Source organism: Caretta caretta, chromosome 1 (assembly GCF_965140235.1).
Source record: "Caretta caretta isolate rCarCar2 chromosome 1, rCarCar1.hap1, whole genome shotgun sequence".
Classification (NCBI taxonomy): Eukaryota; Metazoa; Chordata; order Testudines; family Cheloniidae; genus Caretta; species Caretta caretta.
Window position 1 is genome coordinate 310,156,879 of NC_134206.1, and position 19,680 is coordinate 310,176,558.

The 19,680-nt window shown below is 40.1% G+C and overlaps 1 protein-coding gene across 1 annotated transcript in view; it reads right to left on the reverse strand.

Moving 5' to 3' along the window:
• The window catches only part of TSPAN12 (tetraspanin 12), a 59,344-nt gene that overhangs the window by 11,333 nt on the left and 28,331 nt on the right, over positions 1-19,680 (reverse strand). The window contains exons 4-5 of the mRNA XM_048836177.2: positions 11,228-11,302; positions 3,034-3,141 (exon numbers count right to left, since the gene is read on the reverse strand). Of these exons, the coding sequence (XP_048692134.1) occupies positions 3,034-3,141; positions 11,228-11,302 (183 nt within the window). The remainder of the gene's footprint in view (positions 1-3,033; positions 3,142-11,227; positions 11,303-19,680) is intronic.

The following is a 19,680-nucleotide window of genomic DNA, read 5'->3' on the forward strand; positions in this document are numbered from 1 at the left end:
TTTTCTAGGCTGCATTCACAACAAAGAGGGCTGATGCAATGGCTCCAGATTTACTTCGTGCAATCCCCTATCCTCTGTCCATTGCCTGCACACCAACACACACATTCTCTCCCACCATACCTTAGTATAGCTGTCAACCAGCACTTCTCTTTTCTTGTTAATTTTAAATTCTTCCCCCTCCCCCCACCTTCTGCTTCTCATCAGAGTCCCATTACTAAATTCTTTCTTGGTTTTCACCTACCTTTTCATTCAGGCCAAAGTCTTACTGAATTGCTGGGGAGTTTTGCCTGACTGAAGACTTCAAGCTTTGGCCCCTCTTGTTATCTGCTATCGGCTTTTTTCCCTATTCGTTTTTACTTTCATTCTTCTGCTTCCCCACTGTCCTTCTCCCAACCTCAATTCTCCCTCTCTGTACCTTCCTAGCCACAAGTTCACCCTTTCTGGTTATTGGATCAGCAATTTGCTCTTTAAAAAAACATAACGAGGTGGTTAGGAAAAACAGATTTCACTTCTCTCCCAAAAAGTTATAAAACACAGAAGACAGACCTCACAGCTGATAAAAAACCTGATCCTTTATGAACTAAGAAGTTTGCATTCCAACTTCATAAAAATGGCCCAATACACCAGTGTTCATTCATGCAGAAAATAAGTCTGATGATCACACATCCAATATCTGAGTGAGAGCAGACAAAAATAATTAGCATAGGCCCAGATATTTAGGCACTTAACTTCCATTGATTTCCTTCTTTTAAAAATCTGGCCCATAATGCTCAAAAACTGAGAACCCATCAGTGAGCGAGGCAGTGTGCTGTACTGCTGAAAGAGTTTGTCCAATTAATCTCAAACTTTCCAAAAATAATTTCCTCTGGCTATGGACGAAACACAAGAAATTTCTATTATAAAGGGCTCCTTCCCCCCCCGAGAGTCAGGGCTTGTTCTTTGGCAGGGAAGTTGATTTTTCATTTATTTAAAAATCAGCCTTTCTAGAGGAAGAGTCATTTAAGACTTACAGGGTCATTGCTGTGACACTATAATAACTAATACATAAAGGCATCTTTTTTATCTAACCAACACATACATTTAAAACAAGATATCATAAGGCAGCGTGCATGGAAATCCCAGGAATTGTTTATATTGGTTCAGCTATAGACCATAGACAGACTCTCTCAATCTACCTAAACATGAAGAACTACTGTTTCTAGTAGCATTTGAAAAGCTTTAGCAGAAAATATATTAAACTCTTCTAATCCTTTATTTATTCTTTCCTTCAGGTTCTAACACAAATACAGACTAACCAAGTGTAGCCAGGAAATGTTTAAATAAACAGGAAATCTGCAACAATGATAGATTTCAGCATTTTAACAAAGGCAACATAATGACAAGCATTAAAAAGTTCTTTTCCTGCATGTGAACATGTATCTGAAGCTAATGGTTTTTAGCTTGTACATGTCCCTGTTTCTGTGACATAATAGTTCATTCTTTAAAATGAATACAGTTCTGTATTTCAGAAGGCTATAGAGCAAATATGTGAATGTTCAAGCCATGTTGGGTTTTTTTTCCTGGTGACAGGACATAAAACTGACCACTTTAATGAAACTGCAACCAAAGAGACAGTATTGGCAACTGCTTAGAAACACCCTTTCATGCTCCTTTCCAACCAATATAATGTCTCAAATATGGCAAATCCATAGAAAGGACGCAACAAATCAAAGCATGCAGTAAGAGGGGAGGACAATAATACTAAACTACCATAGGACGTTCACTTTACTGTATATGCAGTGAGTCAATTTTTAATTCTTCACACTTGTATTCCTCATTTAAATATAAATAAAGGCCTGGGTGCTCCCATCTTTGGCAGAGGAGAAGTAGTTAACTGAAGATATTATTTAAATTCAGGAACATTCTTATTTTGTATTATTGGTGGTATGTACAAGCAGTAAGTTTTAACACACACTGGCACAGATTTTTAATTAGGCCTCAAATATTGCATCCACAATTAAAGGAGCCTTCAATTGTACCTTTTTTAGACACCTATCTGATCTGCAGGTGTAATCAGGTAGCTAGGTTTCTAAATCAATGCAACTGCACTCACAACGCTGGAGGTGGTTTTTAATATTGTAAGTCAGTGGTTCTCAAACTGTGGGTCAGAAACCCAAAGTGGGTCATCACCCCATGTTAATGGGGTCGCCAGGACTGGTTTAGACTTGCTGGGGCCCGGGACTGACGCTGAAGCCTGAGCACCAACACCCAGGGCCAAAGCCGGAGGGTTTTAGCCCTGGGCATTGGGACTCAGATTACAGGCCCCTGCCTGGGACTGAAGCCTTTGGGCTTCAGCTTTGCGCCCCTCACCACCATGACCTCCAGCGGCTCCGGCTGGCTCAGGCATCAGTCCCCCCTCCTGGGGTCATGTAGTAATTTTTATTGTTGAAAGGGGTCGAGATGCAATGAAGTTTGAGAACCCCTGTTGTAAGTCAATGCTTTTCAACCTTTTTTCATTCGTGGATCCCTAAAATATTTCATATGGAAGTGCAGACCCTACTGGAAATTTTAGACAGTCTGTGGACCCCCAGGGATCTGCAGACCACAAGTTGAAAACCACTGTTCTATGGTAACAACAACAACCTTTCATGGACTCCTTAGACATAGTCTGCAGACCCCAGGGGGTCCACGGACTACAGGGTGTAAACCTCTGTTGCAAGTCTTTGTCAGTCCAGTTAATGAAATATGATATGTATACAGAACTAATGCAGCTACAGTGCATCCTTGGAATTATATATAAATAATGTAAGTTACAAGAAAAAGGGAGTGAAATTATGAAAATACACAATTCCTGTGTATTTGTCTAGAATTTACAAGAATTTGAGAGGCTGTGTGCCAATAGCTTTCAAGGACTACACCAAAATATAAGCCCTCAGTTAGCTTGCAGAAAAAGCCTCACCTTTTTATTTATAACTAAACCTTTTTCCATCAAACAGATAAGTAGCACTTTGTGCATACGTACCATTACATTTCATGAACTGACTATCTTCTTACCTCCCTCTGAAAGAAATTCCAAGCATGAGTAAGCCACTGGTATCTAGGTAAGCCATAGTTGGTCATCCTGGCTTTTAAAGTGACCATATCTGACCATTGTACTGGGACCTGAAAAGAAGAGACAAAGTGTTTCAAATAACTAGAGAGATTGAGAGTTCTGCAATAAATCAATCATCTTGTGCCTACAGAACCAGTGTTTTCATCTATGCTGAGATTCTAAATGCAAGTTACTTTGGATGTGCCATCTCAATAAAAAAAGAAAATAAATGTTTCAATTTTAAACATACATAGCTTTATTTGTATTAATAGAAATAGTGAGAAAAATATTGTTTTTGTCATTTGCTTGTTTAGAAATACATGTATGGCAATAGGGGATCTAGATATCAATAAATAAAAATCATACATTTTAGAGCGTTTCCAAGGGTTATGTGGAAATTTCAATTAAATGATTATCAACTTGTATCTCACAAAAGTCCAGTGAAGTCAGTGAACCCCAGTGAAATCAACAGGCAGCAGCTTTAAAACAAACGTAAGAAAGTACCTCTTCACACGATGCACAGACAACCTATGGAACTCGATGTTCTGAAGGCCAAAAGTATAACGGGATTCAAAAAAGAGTTAGATAAGTTCATGGAGGATAGGTCTATCAATGACTATTAGCCAAGATGGTCAAGGATGCAACCCCATGCTCTCTGGGTGTCCCTGAACCTCTGACTGCTAGAAACTAGGACTGGACGACAGGCAATGGATCACTCAATAAATTGCCCTGTTCTGTTCATTCCCTTTGAAGAATCTAGCTCCAGCCATTGTCGGAAGACAGGATACTGGGCTAGATGGACTATTGGTCTGACCCAATATGGCCGTTCTCCCATTCTTATTCCATTGACTTCAGAGAGTTTTGAATCAAGTCCAGCGTGTACAAGTGCATCCTGCTTCAAGAAATTAAACATTAACTTTCTACGTGATAGTAACTTCTGTTCAGTAAGCCTTTTTTCCCACTTTTTGGAAATATTTTCTTGTCAAACAGTTATTGGGAATTTTTTTTTTAATTGGACTATTTTAATTGCATGTCTTGCTTCCTCTTTTATTTCAGACCCAGACATCAGGAACATTGTGAGAATAACGAAGTAAGCAAAGGTTGTTATAGTTGACATAAAAGTAGTCAACGTTAAGATTAGAAATTGACTTCTGTTTCAGCTGTTTCACCAATTTTATTGTGCACCAACCTAACAAAGGAGTTGAGTACTTTAATGTAGTCCTTCAGATACACATACTGTTCATGTTATTTTTAGCTTGCTCTCATTAGATTTAATAGATGCATTTAAACACCTCAGTTTCAAAGTCAGCTTTATTTTCACATATTTTGTGAAAAAAATATCCAGCTACTCTAAAGCCATTAATGGTACGATATCATGGGAGCTAGTTTAGCTACCACTAATCAGGAGAAAGATCTTGAAGTCATCGTGGATAGTTCTCTGAAGACGTCCACGCAGCGGCAGTCAAAAAAGCAAATGGGATGTTAGGAAACATTAAAAAAGGGATAGAGAATAAGACGGAGAATATTTTATTGCCCTTATATAAATCCATGGTACGCCCACATCTTGAATACAGATGTGGTCCCCTCATCTCAAAAAAGATATACTGGCATTAGAAAAGGTTCAGAAAAGGGCAACCAAAATGATTAGCAAAAAGAAAAGGAGTACTTGTGGCACCTTAGAGACTAACCAATTTATTTGAGCATGAGCTTTCGTGAGCTACAGCTCAGCTCAGCACGAAAGCTCATGCTCAAATAAATTGGTTAGTCTCTAAGGTGTCACAAGTCCTCCTTTTCTTTTTGTGAATACAGACTAACACGGCTGTTACTCTGAAACCTGTCAAAATGATTAGGGGTTTGGAATGGGTCCCATATGAGGAGAGATTAAAGAGGCTAGGACTTTTCAGCTTGGAAAAGAGGAGACTAAGGGGGGGATATGATAGAGGTATATAAAATCATGAGTGGTGTGGAGAAAGTGAATAAGGAAAAGTTATTTACTTGTTCCCATAATATAAGAACTAGGGGCCACCAAATGAAATTAATGGGCAGCAGGTTTAAAACAAATAAAAGGAAGCTCTTCTTCTCTCAGCACACAGTTAACCTGGGGAACTCCTTGCTTGAGGAGGTTGTGAAGGCTAGGACTATAACAGGGTTTAAAAGAGAATGGATAAATTCATGGAGGATAAGTCCATTCATGGCTATTAGCCTGGATGGGTAAGGAATTGTGTCCCTAGCCTCTGTTTGTCAGAGGGTGGAGATGGATGGCAGGAGAGAGATCACTAGATCATTACCAATTAAGTTCACTCCCTCTGGGGCACCTGGCATTGGCCACTGTCGGTAGACAGGATACTGAGCTGGATGGACCTTTGGTCTGACCCAGTATGGCCATTCTTATGTTCTTATGGTAACTGTTAGGACTTAGTTATCTTTTTTCAATTAATGCTTCCAGTAACAGTTCTCTGTGAAATTTTACATGGCCTAAATTATTATTTATTAACTTATTTCATAGTAGATCCCAAAGGAGAGCCTCATTGTGCTTGGTGCTGTACAAACATAAAATAAGAGATTCTCACTGCCTGAATGACCTCAGTCCAAAAAAAGGGAGTTTTGTTAAATAATATTTACGTTATATCTGGATTAGTTATAACTGCAATTTCCGCTTATTAGGAAATTAACTTGTCTTCACATTTCCACTTGTTAGCTTGTCTTCACATGTCATTTCACAAATCAAATGACGTCTCAGAAATACAACAATGCCTTTGACACACTGGAGATTCTATTAGCTGTTATTTTTTTTGTTCTCAGAGACTATGATCTCAAGAGGTTTGCAAGTGTCCAAATTAAAAATACATCTTAGCAGCAGAGTGCTAAAATAAGCATTTAGAAATGCATGAATGTCCCAGAGATGCAACTCATACTTCAAACATTTATGCTGGTCACTAGAATAAAATAATTCACTTTTGCACTCAACACTTTTTCTTTATATTAAATTAGAAATCAGGACTTTGCTTTCTTTGGATAACACTTGATACCACTGCAGTTCAGATCACACTTGTTAGACTTTTTTTTATCTTATTTTAGTTGAATCTAGTCCAAGGTTATGCACGTAATACAGGGCATCCAACTTTTTTTGAAGACAATGAAAAGCAGACACAAATTAATGCAAAGAAGTGAGAGAAGGAAATTAAAAAGTAAAACAAAACCAACTTACAAGGCAGTTATGACTGAGCTAAGAAGGAATTTTAGAATCTATACCTTTGTCACCTTGACATTCCAGAGGTCAAACGAACATATCTACTATCTAAATCCCTAATAACCAATTCACTTAGTAGTACATATATCATCTGTTCATGAAAATCATTTGCCTGGCTTTGTTCCTTGAGAGACACTTTCATGTATGGTGTAGGTAAACTAGAATTCAAGTTTATGGTTTGATTTTTGAGCATGAAAGTTCTCTATGGTCTTGTCTGCTGTTTAATTTTTGCTTGCATTAATATGTTACTATTTTTCTAATAATATCAAGCCTTGACTGAAGTTCAAGTAAACTGAGAACCTGCTCTGGCTTCTCAATCTCGTGGATGGAAGAAATTAGTCATAAGGCACTTTTCATTCTGAGAGCTATCATAAGCTGGAAGCAAAACTATTTATACAGGGACGCTTTTGGCAGTCTAATATATATGCCAAACAGGACTCAAATTGGGATAGTATAGGAGTTATGCCTCACTGAGACTTTAACAGCATCACACACACCCCTATAATAATGCTAACTAATTCTCTGAACCTCACCTCATTCTATGATTTCATTATAAACTGAATCTAACATGGCAACAGGGCTCCCCCAAGGAGTTCCAGGGAGTCTCTTCACTGCCCAGTGTGGAAGACAAAGGGCCTGCATACTCTGCATTCTTTGGATGTGCCAGCCCCTGAAAGTGACCTGTAGGTATTGTAGAACCATTCTGAAGTGCTTTGCTTCAGTGGGCTTGGTCTCAGAGCCTGACAGTCAGTAGCGGGACTTGGGAGTGGAGGGCCTGAAAGACTTGTGTTCCTGGCCCACCCCACCGTGTGAGCAGTAGTATGATGAGGGCAAATGGGGGCAGGAGGATCACAAAGACTGAAGACAGAGGAACAAACAATGGGGCATACGGGGAGAGAAGAAAAGAAAGAGAGCAGTAAGAGAGTAACCTGGAAGGAAAAGAAACAAAATGGTAGAGCATAGAAGGAGGGGAGGGAGCGGGAGAGAGAGCGAGATCAAGACTCACAGATTTTAAGGTCAGAAGGGACCATCATGATCCTCTAGTCTGACCTTCTGCACATCGCAGGCCACAGAACCTCACCCACCCACTCCTGTAATAGACCCCTAATCTCTGGCTGAGTTACTGAAGTCCTCAGATCATGGTTTAAAGACTTCAAGTTACAGAGAATCCACCATTTACGCTGCTTTAAGCCTGCAAGTGACCCATGCTCAATGCTGCAGAGGAAGGCAAAAAAACCAGATGGTGTCTGCCAATCTGACCCGAGGGAAAATTCCTTTCTAACCCCAAATATGGCGATCAGTTAGATCCTGAGCATGTGGGCAAGACCCACCAGCCAGACACCTGGGAAAGAATTCTCTGTAGTAGCTCAGAGCCCTCCCCAACTAGAGTCCAATCACCAGCCGTTGGAGATATTTGCTTCTGGTAGTCGCCGATGGGCCACATGCCATTGTAGGCAGTCTCATCGTACCATCCTCTCCATAAACTGATCAGACTCAGTCTTGAAGCCAGTTAGGTTTTTTTGCCCCCACTGCTCCCCTTGGAAACCTATTCCAGAACTTCACTCCTCTAATGGTTAGAAACCTTTGCCTAATTTCATGCCTAAACTTGTTGCTGGCCAGTTTATATCCATTTGTTCTTGTGTCCATATTGGTGCTTAATTTAAATAACTCCTCTCCCTTCCTTGTATTTATGCCTCTGATGTATTTATGGAGAGTAATCATATCTCCCCTCGGCCTTCTTTTGGTAAGGCTAAACAAGCCATGCTCTTTGAGTCTCCTCTCATAAGATAGGTTTTCCATTCCTCGGATCATACTAGTAGCCCTTCTCTGCACCTATTTCAGTTTGAATTCATCTTTCTTAAACATGGGAGACCAGAATTGCACACAGCATTCCAGATGAGATCTCACCAGTATAATGCTACTAACACTTTCCTGTCTCTACTGGAAATACCTCACTTGATGCATCCGAGGACTGCATTAGCCTTTTTCACAACCGCATCACATTGGTGGCTCACAGTCATCCTGTGATCAACCAATACACTCAGGTCTTTCTCTTCCTTCATAAATGATCTGGAGGATGGTGTAGATTGCACTCTCAGCAAATTTGCGGATGATACTAAACTGGGAGGAGTGGTAGATACGCTGGAGGGGAGGGATAGGATACAGAAGGACCTAGACAAATTGGAGGATTGGGCCAAAAGAAATCTGATGAGGTTCAATAAGGATAAGTGCAGGGTCCTGCACTTAGGATGGAAGAATCCAGTGCACCGCTACAGACTAGGGACCGAATGGCTAGGCAGCAGTTCTGCGGAAAAGGACCTAGGGGTGACAGTGGAGGAGAAGCTGGATATGAGTCAGCAGTGTGCCCTTGTTGCCAAGAAGGCCAATGGCATTTTGGGATGTATAAGTAGGGGCATAGCCAGCAGATCGAGGGACGTGATCGTTCCCCTCTATTCGACATTGGTGAGGCCTTATCTGGAGTACTGTGTCCAGTTTTGGGCCCCACACTTCAAGAAGGATGTGGATAAATTGGAGAGAGTCCAGCGAAGGGCAACAAAAATGATTAGGGGTCTGGAACACATGACTTATGAGGAGAGGCTGAGGGAGCTGGGATTGTTTAGTCTGCAGAAGAGAAGAATGAGGGGGGATTTGATAGCTGCTTTCAACTACCTGAAAGGGGGTTCCAAAGAGGATGGCTCTAGACTGTTCTCAACGGTAGCAGATGACAGAACGAGGAGTAATGGTCTCAAGTTGCAGTGGGGGAGGTTTAGATTGGATATTAGGAAAAACTTTTTCACTATGAGGGTGGTGAAACACTGGAATGCGTTACCTAGGGAGGTGGTAGAATCTCCTTCCTTAGAGGTTTTTAAGGTCAGGCTTGACAAAGCCCTGGCTGGGATGATTTAACTGGGAATTGGTCCTGCTTCGAGCAGGGGGTTGGACTAGATGACCTTCTGGGGTCCCTTCCAACCCTGATATTCTATGATTCTATGATTCCTCTGTCACTTCCAACAGATACATCCCCAGTTTATAGCAGAAATTCTTGTTAGTCCTTAAATGCATGACCTTGCACTTTGCACTGTTGAATTTCATCCCATTTCTATTATTCCAGTTTTCAAGGTCATCCAGATCTTCTTGTATGATATTCTGGTCCTCCTCTGTATTGTCAATCCCTCCCAACTTTGTGCCATCTGCAAATTTTATTAGCGCACTTCCACGTTTTGTGCCAAGGTCAGTAATAAAAATGTTAAATAAGACTGGTCCAATCCCCAAGGAGCACCACTGGTAACCCCTCTCCAGCCTGACAGTTCACCTTTCAGTCTGACCTGTTGTAGTCTTCCTTTTAACCAGTTAGAACACTCAACACTCAGATTAAATATTTAGTTCTATTTATTCATATGCTAACAGTCCACATTACTGAATTTCCCTGGCAGATGTGGAAGAACTTTGGACTGATTCTGGCCTGGTTAGGGAAGGGGACAAGGCAGATCGACAAAATTCCCTAGAGGTTGATGGATCTATCACTTCTTATTTTTGTTTTTTAAGTCACTGATATCATAACCTATGGTAGGATGAGTGCCAGCCCCAGGCAATACTGGCTTCTGCTAGTGTTATGGGTCCCGGGTCCCACTAGCAGAATACCTGCCTGGACAGACGAGGTCACAATCGGCCAAAGTGCCCACAACCCCGATCCAGCAGGGGGCCTAGCCCATCTAGGGTATCCTGAAAGATGGATGGTTTTGGCTGGGAGAGGGGGGCAGGTGTAGCTGGTGAATTTGAAGGATGCTCCATTTCAATGCCTCCTTTTGGCAGCTTCTACTGATAAGACTTCTATAGAGCCATGGATGTTAGTTATAACTGTCACCCCTGGCAGAACCCCTGAGGATGGTGGCTGTGACCAGGGGATGAGTCATACCTATGATCTACCTTCCCAATTTAAAAAAATGTATCATATCAATGCAACCTGACATTTAAGCAAAGTGATATCTTTAAATGATGTTATATTAGGAGCATAAAACATCGCTCTGGAATCTGTATAGCAAGGGAATGAGTTCTGATACAAAATGCTGCCACATAATTTCAGAGTACAGATCTGCCAGAAATTCCTTTGGTTCTAGTACTGTACAAATACCAAATGAGCTCCCTCCCTTTTTACTGCAGTATAATTGCTACACACTGGCTGCTGTTGAAAAGACCACTGTCGTGGGCATATCTCAGCAGCTTGGAGGAAATTTGTCACTCTGTTCATAAATAGGTATCAAACTGAAAACTAGACAAGAAGATATAAGAGCAAGCAGAATAACATGATAGTTTGTTTTCTGTTCAGTACTTAGCCATTTCCCTTCATAATGGATTCAAGTCTCCAGTTTGAAAATTAAAGGCTGGTGCAGTTATAAATACTAGTTGGAGATAAAACCTCCTGAGGAGTTTACAGAAATCAGTTTTATAGCTGAGACATGTTTCACATTAAAACACAGGCATTTATAGTTTAAGGAGACATTACTAACGACCTCAGCAAGCAGTAAGTCATTTATGGAATGAATGCACTGTCTGTTTACAATACAGCACAGCAAGATCCCCTCCCAAATCCCCTCAAAACACAGAATCTAAGCCTGCAATCCTTATTGAGTCAAAACTCCCACTTGACTTCACTGGGAACTTGTCTAAGCAATAAATGAAACAGGACCTAAAGATCTGACCCTGAGAAAATTTCAGACTGGATCCTTTTAGAAAGAACTGGTTTCCCAGAATTCCCTATATTAACACAAACCAAAATGCCTGAAGTTAATACTAGACTGACAGAAAGCCATAACCAAAGATGCACACTACAGCAGTTGGAGAATAGCTAGCTAATGAAAATCTTTGTTTTCTTCTCTATAATAATGTATCCTCCTTTTCTGACTCACCGTAATTTCCTGCTCATAGGTCCAAACCCCGCAGGCCAGTTCAACACAGAATATCACAAGCAAACTTCCAAAATACTGTGGAACACAGAAAATATATTTTTACAATGAAGTTAACACTGTGAAAAAAGCTATTAAGTAAGTAATTTTAAAACATTTCAAAACACCATTAATTTTTCATATAACTAAGACAGTGAAAACCAAAGTATTAAGGCATGATGATTCATGAAATAAGCCCTGAAGTTTACCTTTTGACTATAAACATGTTTAAATAATGTGACATGGTGAAATAAATATGGTTTATTTCTACCTGACTTAATATGAAATATGTCAAGCGTTGCTATGGGGATATTAATTAATTTCCAAATTACCTCATGAAACAGGAATATCATGACATTTTACACAGAAACAATTCCAAAGAGGCTAATATTTTTGTTACACACACACACAAAACTCATCATTTTCCACTGTTCCTTATTTATAATAAATAAGTACAGGAATTGCAACCAAAACCCAAGTAGAGCTAACAACATGAACATATGATAGATGGAAAAAATCTTCAGAATGTTTGTAGCAAGAAGGAAATTCTATAGGTCTATGTAGTTGTTAAAATATTAAGAAAAAGTATATGCAATATCAAATAAACCATTGAACTTGTGGGATGAAGCTGCACAGAAGGCACAACCCTGCATGATATGCAATTGCTGTAACTCTAAAAGTTAGTTCAGTTTGCTTTTATTTGAAGAGTACCTTTTGTCCACTCTTGCATGGTACCACCTTCTTCCATGTAGATGGGCTGAGCCCCTCCCTGCCCTCAATAGAGCAGAAAGACTCCATTTCCAAACTCACACCCTTTCTAAGAGTTGGCTTTATTTGGAACTCAAAAACAATTAACACAACAGAAACCTCCCACTAAATTTTCATCCTGAGCTTACCTGTTCTTAGGACTTTCCTTCCCCACTTCTTCCCTCCTAGCTCCTTAGATCCCTGTCTCCCAAGGGCCATTCCCACTTGCCTATTTTCTAGGGTGGAGTTAAAAATCCATTACTTTGTGACACAATGACCTAGAAAACCATGCGGACACCACACCAATTCCTCCTGATTCTTTCCAATAGGTCTTCAAGTTCTATTTCCTTCTCTGAGAAACACAGAGCCAATAAGGGTTTGTCTATATGTAGAGTTGTTCTTGATTAATGGTTCCTGATTAACTCCATGTCTGGACACTCTTACAGGACATTAGGAGTGGAAGGGACCTCCTAGGTCATCAAGTCCAGTCCCCTGCTAGCACAAGCAACTCTGTCATATAATCCATTCGTAAATATATCAAGCTCCATCTTAAAGCTAATTAGGTTGTTTGCCCCCACTACTCTGGAGCGATTGAAAGGCTGTTCCAGAATCTCACTCTTCTGATTGTTAGAAACCATTGTCTAATTTCCAGCCTAAGTTTATTCATACCTATTTGTCCTTCTTTACTGTTAGGGAAACCCACCCTATACCCATTTGTTCTTCCACCAACATTATCCTTCAGCTTAAATTGCTCTTCTCCCTCCCTGCTGTTTACCCCTTAATGTATTTATAGAGAGAAATCCTATCCCTTCTCAGCCTTCATTTTCCTAGCTAAACATGCCAAGCTTATTCCAGAATAAGAATGCTTTGACTGCCCACTTTGAAAGTGGGTTAAACTAAACAGAAACAAGGCACTCTTGTTCTGGAATAAGTGAGTGTACACATGGAATTAATCAGCAACAATGCCATGTGTAGATAAGCTCTGAGAAATAGAATTTAAACACTGTGGAACTAAGACGACACATGCCAAACGCCACCACTCAGTCATCTCGCAATCTCCCATTTCCTACTCATTTTCATATCTGATCTGCTTGGATTGTAAGCACTCTTTGCAGGGAACCATTTATTCTTACCTTCTCTGCACAATGTTATAAAATTCAGCTGTGAGACATGTTCTCTGCTGTGCAGACATAAAGCCAAGAAAATAAATATAATTAAAAATGATGACCAAGTATAAACTATATGAACTTCTCAAGTTGTCTCATAGCCAGTAGGAAAGTGGGGGAAGAAAAGTGGGTGCTAAACTAGCAGTGTTGGACCTTTAGCTCATTCTCATGATATAGGACAGGTGGTGGAGAGGATTTACACCATGACATGCAAAATTCCAGTAAAGAAAAGCATCAGAAGCCACTAAGGAAAGTAAATAGAAGCTAGAAATGACACATTTGGATTAAATTAACTACAGGTGCTCAACATCTTTCAGAATCAATCCTTTTGACTCTCTCTTAAGAAGTCCATCCTCTGTTCACAAAGGTGAGAGAAGAAAAGAAGAGACACAACATGTGCAGAGTTAATTTGCAAAATAATTATACTGCAATAATTAACTACTGCAATGATATTAAAAAGAAAAGGAGTACTTGTGGCACCTTAGAGACTAACCAATTTATTTGAGCATAAGCTGTAGCTCACGAAAGCTTATGCTCAAATAAATTGGTTAGTCTCTAAGGTGCCACAAGTCCTCCTTTTCTTTTTTCGAATACAGACTAACACGGCTGCTACTCTGAAACCAATGATATTAAAGTATCTCTACAACCACAGATGTGCTTCAATTTCTTCCTCCTATTTTGGGGAAATCTTATAACTCTCCCTGAATTCAGTGAGTTCCAAAACAAAAAATTCTTACAGAAGTTGTGTGGAAAAACTCCTGTAATTATTATTTATTATTATTATTTAAATTTACTTCCCATAATTTTCATCATCCAAGCCACACAGATCGTTGCTGGCCACAATTCCTACCTCTCCGTTCCCAAACAAATTCCCAGTAGAGTCTGAATTCCAAAATAAATGCAACTTCTCACAAGAAGCAAATTCTTGCTTTTGTCAGTTACAAGAATCTGGTTTCCACAGCAAAGGTTTAATTAATTCTTCCCTGCTATTGTGGGTTGAGCGGTTGAGTTCTGGGGGAAAAAAGCTCTTATTCCCCTGATAGAAAAGATCATGCTCTTTCTATGCCACTCTCAAACTCTTGCCACAATTGCTTGCATGATATTCCCACAATTCTAATTCCTACATTGCTCTCTATAATATTTGATTCCTTCCAAGGTTTTTTCTGCTATTCTGCTATCTTCTATATCGATAATTAATAATGCAAAGCATCCAATACTCACAGAATCAGAAACTTCTGAACTAGCAGGTATCATCAAAACTCTGACATTTCTCTCTCTTATACGTTTGGTAACCAGTTTTCTCCCTATTAGAGTTGTGTAAAATCTTCATAAAGTTCACATGGTTCGTAATCTTGAAACTGGCCCAAGAGCTGTGTTTGTAACTCCATGAGGTTTCTATCATCAGATCTGAGGGGAAAAAAGCTCTGCTTCCTTGACAGAAGCTGAATGACCAAAATACTGGAAGAAAGTACCGTACTCTGTTTAAGGTAATACGCCATAAAGTAAGGGATACAATGTGTGCTGCTGTGCCAAGCATGAGTGCCAGAACCGCAGCCCCCATGAAGCAGCCTGCATGAATGCTAACAACCCGCAGTACTTTGTTCTTCTGTTACTCCTGTCCTGAGCTGTTAATGCAGACTGGCCACAGGCAGATGCAGCAGCTAAGCAGAGAAACTGCCTCTCTACAGGAGGAAGCCCTGACAATACCTAGACACAACATAGGTAGCTGAATAGTTGTGCAGCAATGGATGGATGTGTGCACTCAACCACTCCCCACCCACTCAGGATAGGCAGCTGCAGTGAAAGTGGCCTATGGACCTTTAAGAATCCTGCCTTTTCAGTATTGCAGCCCTGGGAAAGGGGGAATACATACAGAGGGAAAGAACTGAAGACTCAAGAGTTCTGAAGATCCTCCTTTCTGATCACTTTCAGTGCACAAAGCAAGTTGGGGTATGGGGGGGAGGGGCATGAAGAGAAACTGAGTATTGCAGCTGAGGGGAAAGAGAAAGAAAAAGCCATCACTGGGAGCTCCAGACTAACAGAGATGGGGAAAGATACAAAGGGAGAAGATGTTAGGACAAATCTGGCCTGAGGCACAAAAGCAACAGGAATTTCCTGTAACTACGCTGCTGGGGATATCCACGAAGGTGGGGAGTCTCCAGCAGATGTAAAAATTAGGGCTGTCAAGCAACTAAAACAATTAACGGCAATTAATCGCAGTTTTAATCACACTGTTAAATAATAATAGAATACCATTTATTTAAATATTTTTGGATGTTTTCTACATTTTCAAATATATTGATTTCAATTACAACAGAGAATACAAAATATACAGTGCTCATTTTATATTTATTTTTGATGACAAATATTTGCACTGTAAAAAATAGTAGTATTTTTCAATTCACCTAATACAAGTACTGTAATGCAATCTCTTTATCTTGAAAGTTGAACTTACAGATTTAGAATTATGTACAACGAAGTAGCTACATTCAAAAACAAAACAATGTAAAACTTTAGAGCCCACAAGTCCACTCAGTTCTACTTCTTATTCAGACAATCACTCAGACAAACAAGTTTGTTTAAAGCTGCAGGAGATAATGCTGCCCGCTTCTTATTTACAATGTCACCTGAAAGTGAGAACAGGTGTTCACATGGCACTGTTGTAGCCGGCATCACAGGATATTTACGTGCCAGAGGCGCTAAAGATTAATATGTCCCTTCATGCTTCAACCACTATTCCAGAGGACATGCATTCATGCTGATGACGGGTTCTGCTCGATAACGATACCAAGCAGTGCCAACCGATGCATGTTCATTTTCATCATCTGAGTCAGATGCCACCAGCAGAAGGTTGATTTTCTTTTTTGGTGGTTCGGGGTCTGTAGTTTTCGTATCAGAGCATTGCTCTTCCGAGACTTCTGAACACATGGCTCCACACCTCGTCCCTCTCAGATTTTGGATAGCACTTCAGATTCTTAAACCTTGGGTCAAGTGCTGTAGCTATCTTTAGAAATCTCACATTGGTACCTTCTTTGCGTTTTGTCAAATCCGCAGTGAAAGTGTTCTTAATATGAACAACATGTGCTGGGTCATCAGCCAAGACTGCTATGACATGAAATATATGGCAGAATGTGGGTAAAATCTCAAAACAGTGGACATACAATTCTCCCCCAAAGAATTCAGTCACAAATTTAAATAAGACATTATTTTTAATGAGCGTCATCAGCATGGAAGCATGTCCTCTGGAATAGTGGCCAAAGCAGGAAGGGGCATAAAAATGTTTAGCATATCTGGCACGTAAATACCTTGCATTGCCAGCTACAAAAGTGCCATGCGAATGCCTGTTCTCACTTTCAGGTGACATTGTAAATAAGAAGCAGGCAGCATTATCTCCTGCAAATGTAAACAAATGTATTTGTCTTAGCAATTGGCTGAACAAAAAGTAGGACTGCATGGATTTGTAGGCTCTGAAGTTTTACATTGTTTTGTTTTTGAGTGCAGTTATGTACGGGGAAAAAAAAATCTACATTTGTAAGTTGCACTTTCACAATAAAGAGATTGCACTACAGTACTTGTATGAGGTGAATTGAAAAATACTATTTATTATTTTTACAGTGCAAATATTTGTAATAAAAAACAAAGTGAGCACAGTACACTTTGTATTCTGTGCTGTAATTGAAATATATTTGAAAATGTAGAAAACATCCAAAAATATTTCAATAAATGTATGCTATTATTAACAGTGCAATTAAAACTGCGATTAATCATGATTAATTTTAATCGCGATTAATTTTTTTTTTTTTAGTTAATCGTGTGAGTTAACTGGGATTAAAATCGACAGCCGTAGCAAAAATCAGCATAGCGAACTGCTACACCTCCCTCCCCACAATCTCTGGTGCAGAAGGTGTATCAGGAAAGTGTCCAGAGCACAATCCACTCCATCTATCCCAAGTCCATAGGAGACCATATTCAGCTGGTGCAAGTTACAGCAGCCCTCAAGGTACCGTAAACTTTACCAGGGCCAAAGCACAGAATCAGAGTGTTAGAAGCAAAAGCTGAGCAGAGCAGAGGAACTGTCCAGTATAATATATAACAGGCCAGAGGAAGAATATGGACTGGAGATAAGATGACAATGAAACTGGGACATAGATGAGGAGAAAAAGGGAATAAATAATAGAAAAAGAAAGAAAAGATAAGTACAACATGCAAGGTGGTAGTAAATTTACTTTGTTTATGCTAATTCAGATGCCCTCCATTTTGTTTTTGCTATAAGGCTGGTGGAGTATCAGGGAGGAGAACGGGAATCAGTGTAAAGATCACAATTTTCACTGTGCACACATAATGATTACTGAAGTTAACTGAAAACTACTGCTAGAAAAACCTTTCTGGTGTTATTCTTAAAAACACAAACTCACCATGGCCCCAAACATATGCCTTCCTGTTTTTCCCTTTTGCCTCCATGTAATGTTAAAAATAGAGCAATGAAACTAATTTCTCATTAGCTGCAATGTGCCACGATTTTTGCTTCCTTTTACTAAACTAAATGAATCAACAACAAGCATGGAATACATTGTGGGAACAGGTGTTTTCTTAGTCATAATAGTCATTCAGTTGCAAATGCAAGAATAGTGCTGGCAAGCAAAAATCACTGTCCAGTGCATCAGATCTCAGACATTTTGTATCACTTTCAAGGTGCTTATGCCAGCTCTTCCCATTTTGCAGCCAGTAACTAATGCTGAATGTGTCACAGTAGAAATACCTCACAATATAAAATCATTCTCCCGCTGCTTTTGGTCCTACAGAGAGAGATAGGGCTTTTTCATGCTGTAATTGAGCGCAATTGCAGAAGAGGATATAAAGTACTGATACAAAATAAAAAACACAATAAAAATGTTTTATTCAGAGGAGGCATCACAGAATATATCCTTCATACTTCTACAGATTTCTACTTGTCTTGGACATTCCCCATGATGCTCGTAATGAACAGCATCATGAATACCAGGATTTTTGTTTATGCTTTTCTGGCAACAGGTAGAAACCCTGGTGACTAAACTCTTCTCTTCATTACTGAAGTATGTCAAGCAGGATTGTGGAGGGAGATTGCCGGGGGGGGAGGGGGGGTAGGGAAGGGAAGGGAAGAGAGGAGAGAGAAAGATTTCAATTTTATTTAAAACAAAAACAAACAAACAACAAACAACTGAATGGGTTTTTGCTGAATTGCTACAGATTATTGTTCTTATTTTGAACCATGTCTCAACCATTTACATGAATATAACATATCTGAAAGATTTTTGAGATAGAAATATTAAGCTCCAATTTCAATCTGTGAATAAAAGAAACTAACTAAAGAGTTTAAAGGGAAGTGTCATGGGGTAGTTTCCCTCAGTAAAAGGCAAGAGCCATGTAAACAGCTTCTCAAATCCTTCTCTTCTGCCAGGGGACAAGTCCCATAGCACAGGTACTGAGTAAGACAGCCACCAAACTGACTTCTGAGGACCCCCCACTCACAAACAATGGAGGGGGTGGTGCCATGTTGGGCTGGGAATGGGAAGAGAGACCCAAAGAGACTGCCATGATTTAGGGTATGTCTTCATACCTGTAGAGTTAGCCTGTGTGATTGGTGCCTCGGTCTGAGCAGTGGGGTTAGCCTAGCCTGGGTGTTAGCAGCCACACCGCTAACCATGTGTGTCACTATATCCCACGGTTCTCTCTGCAGCAGTAAGCTGAGCCATTTGCAGTGAGGACACAGGGTAAGTCACTGGAGTGCTGATAGTCCTCCAAGTAAAGTGGGCATGTTACCAGCCTAAGTGAAAACAGAACCTGGGCTCTAGAGTATACCTCCAGTCATTGCCAGCTAGACGGGTTGAATCACCTCCCAACTTGGGTGACAGAGTTTTTGTGTGTGGAAAGAGGAGGCGTTGAAGAAAACACCTGGGTAAAAGCCAGGGCTAGCTGCATAGTGAAAACATCACCTTATATAGGCCCCCAGGGCTGTCTAAATCACACCAGGAGCCACAGAACAGCCCAAGATTAAACGGTCACACAAAGGTGGCTTAAATTCACTTAACCTTCTTCTCTTATACCTGGGCTACAAGTTCTGTTCTGTGCCTCTGATAGGTGCAGGTCAGAATCTCACCCCATTTGCAATCTTAACTCTGGCCTTGCAAGCCAGAATCACAAGGCTTACAATCTTGCCTCCTACACAAATGATTAAATGTATCCCATCACATGAAATGATGAGAACAAGAAACTTGTCCATTAGCAAACTATAAGAAAACTATCTAGATTCCTGGGATAACAGGAAATGGATGGAGTCATGGGTGATTGAAGAGGGAGTGTGCTAATGAATGGAGTCAGCTGTCAGTGGGTGTTGAAGAGAGGGGAGAACAGGTGGTATCTTGAAAAAGTTTTCCATTTTGGGGGAATATGTGCCTTTTTATTTGAGAAATAAGTATGTTTATTAGTGAATCACACTGTGTTTTGTGTTTCATTTAATGAAATCTG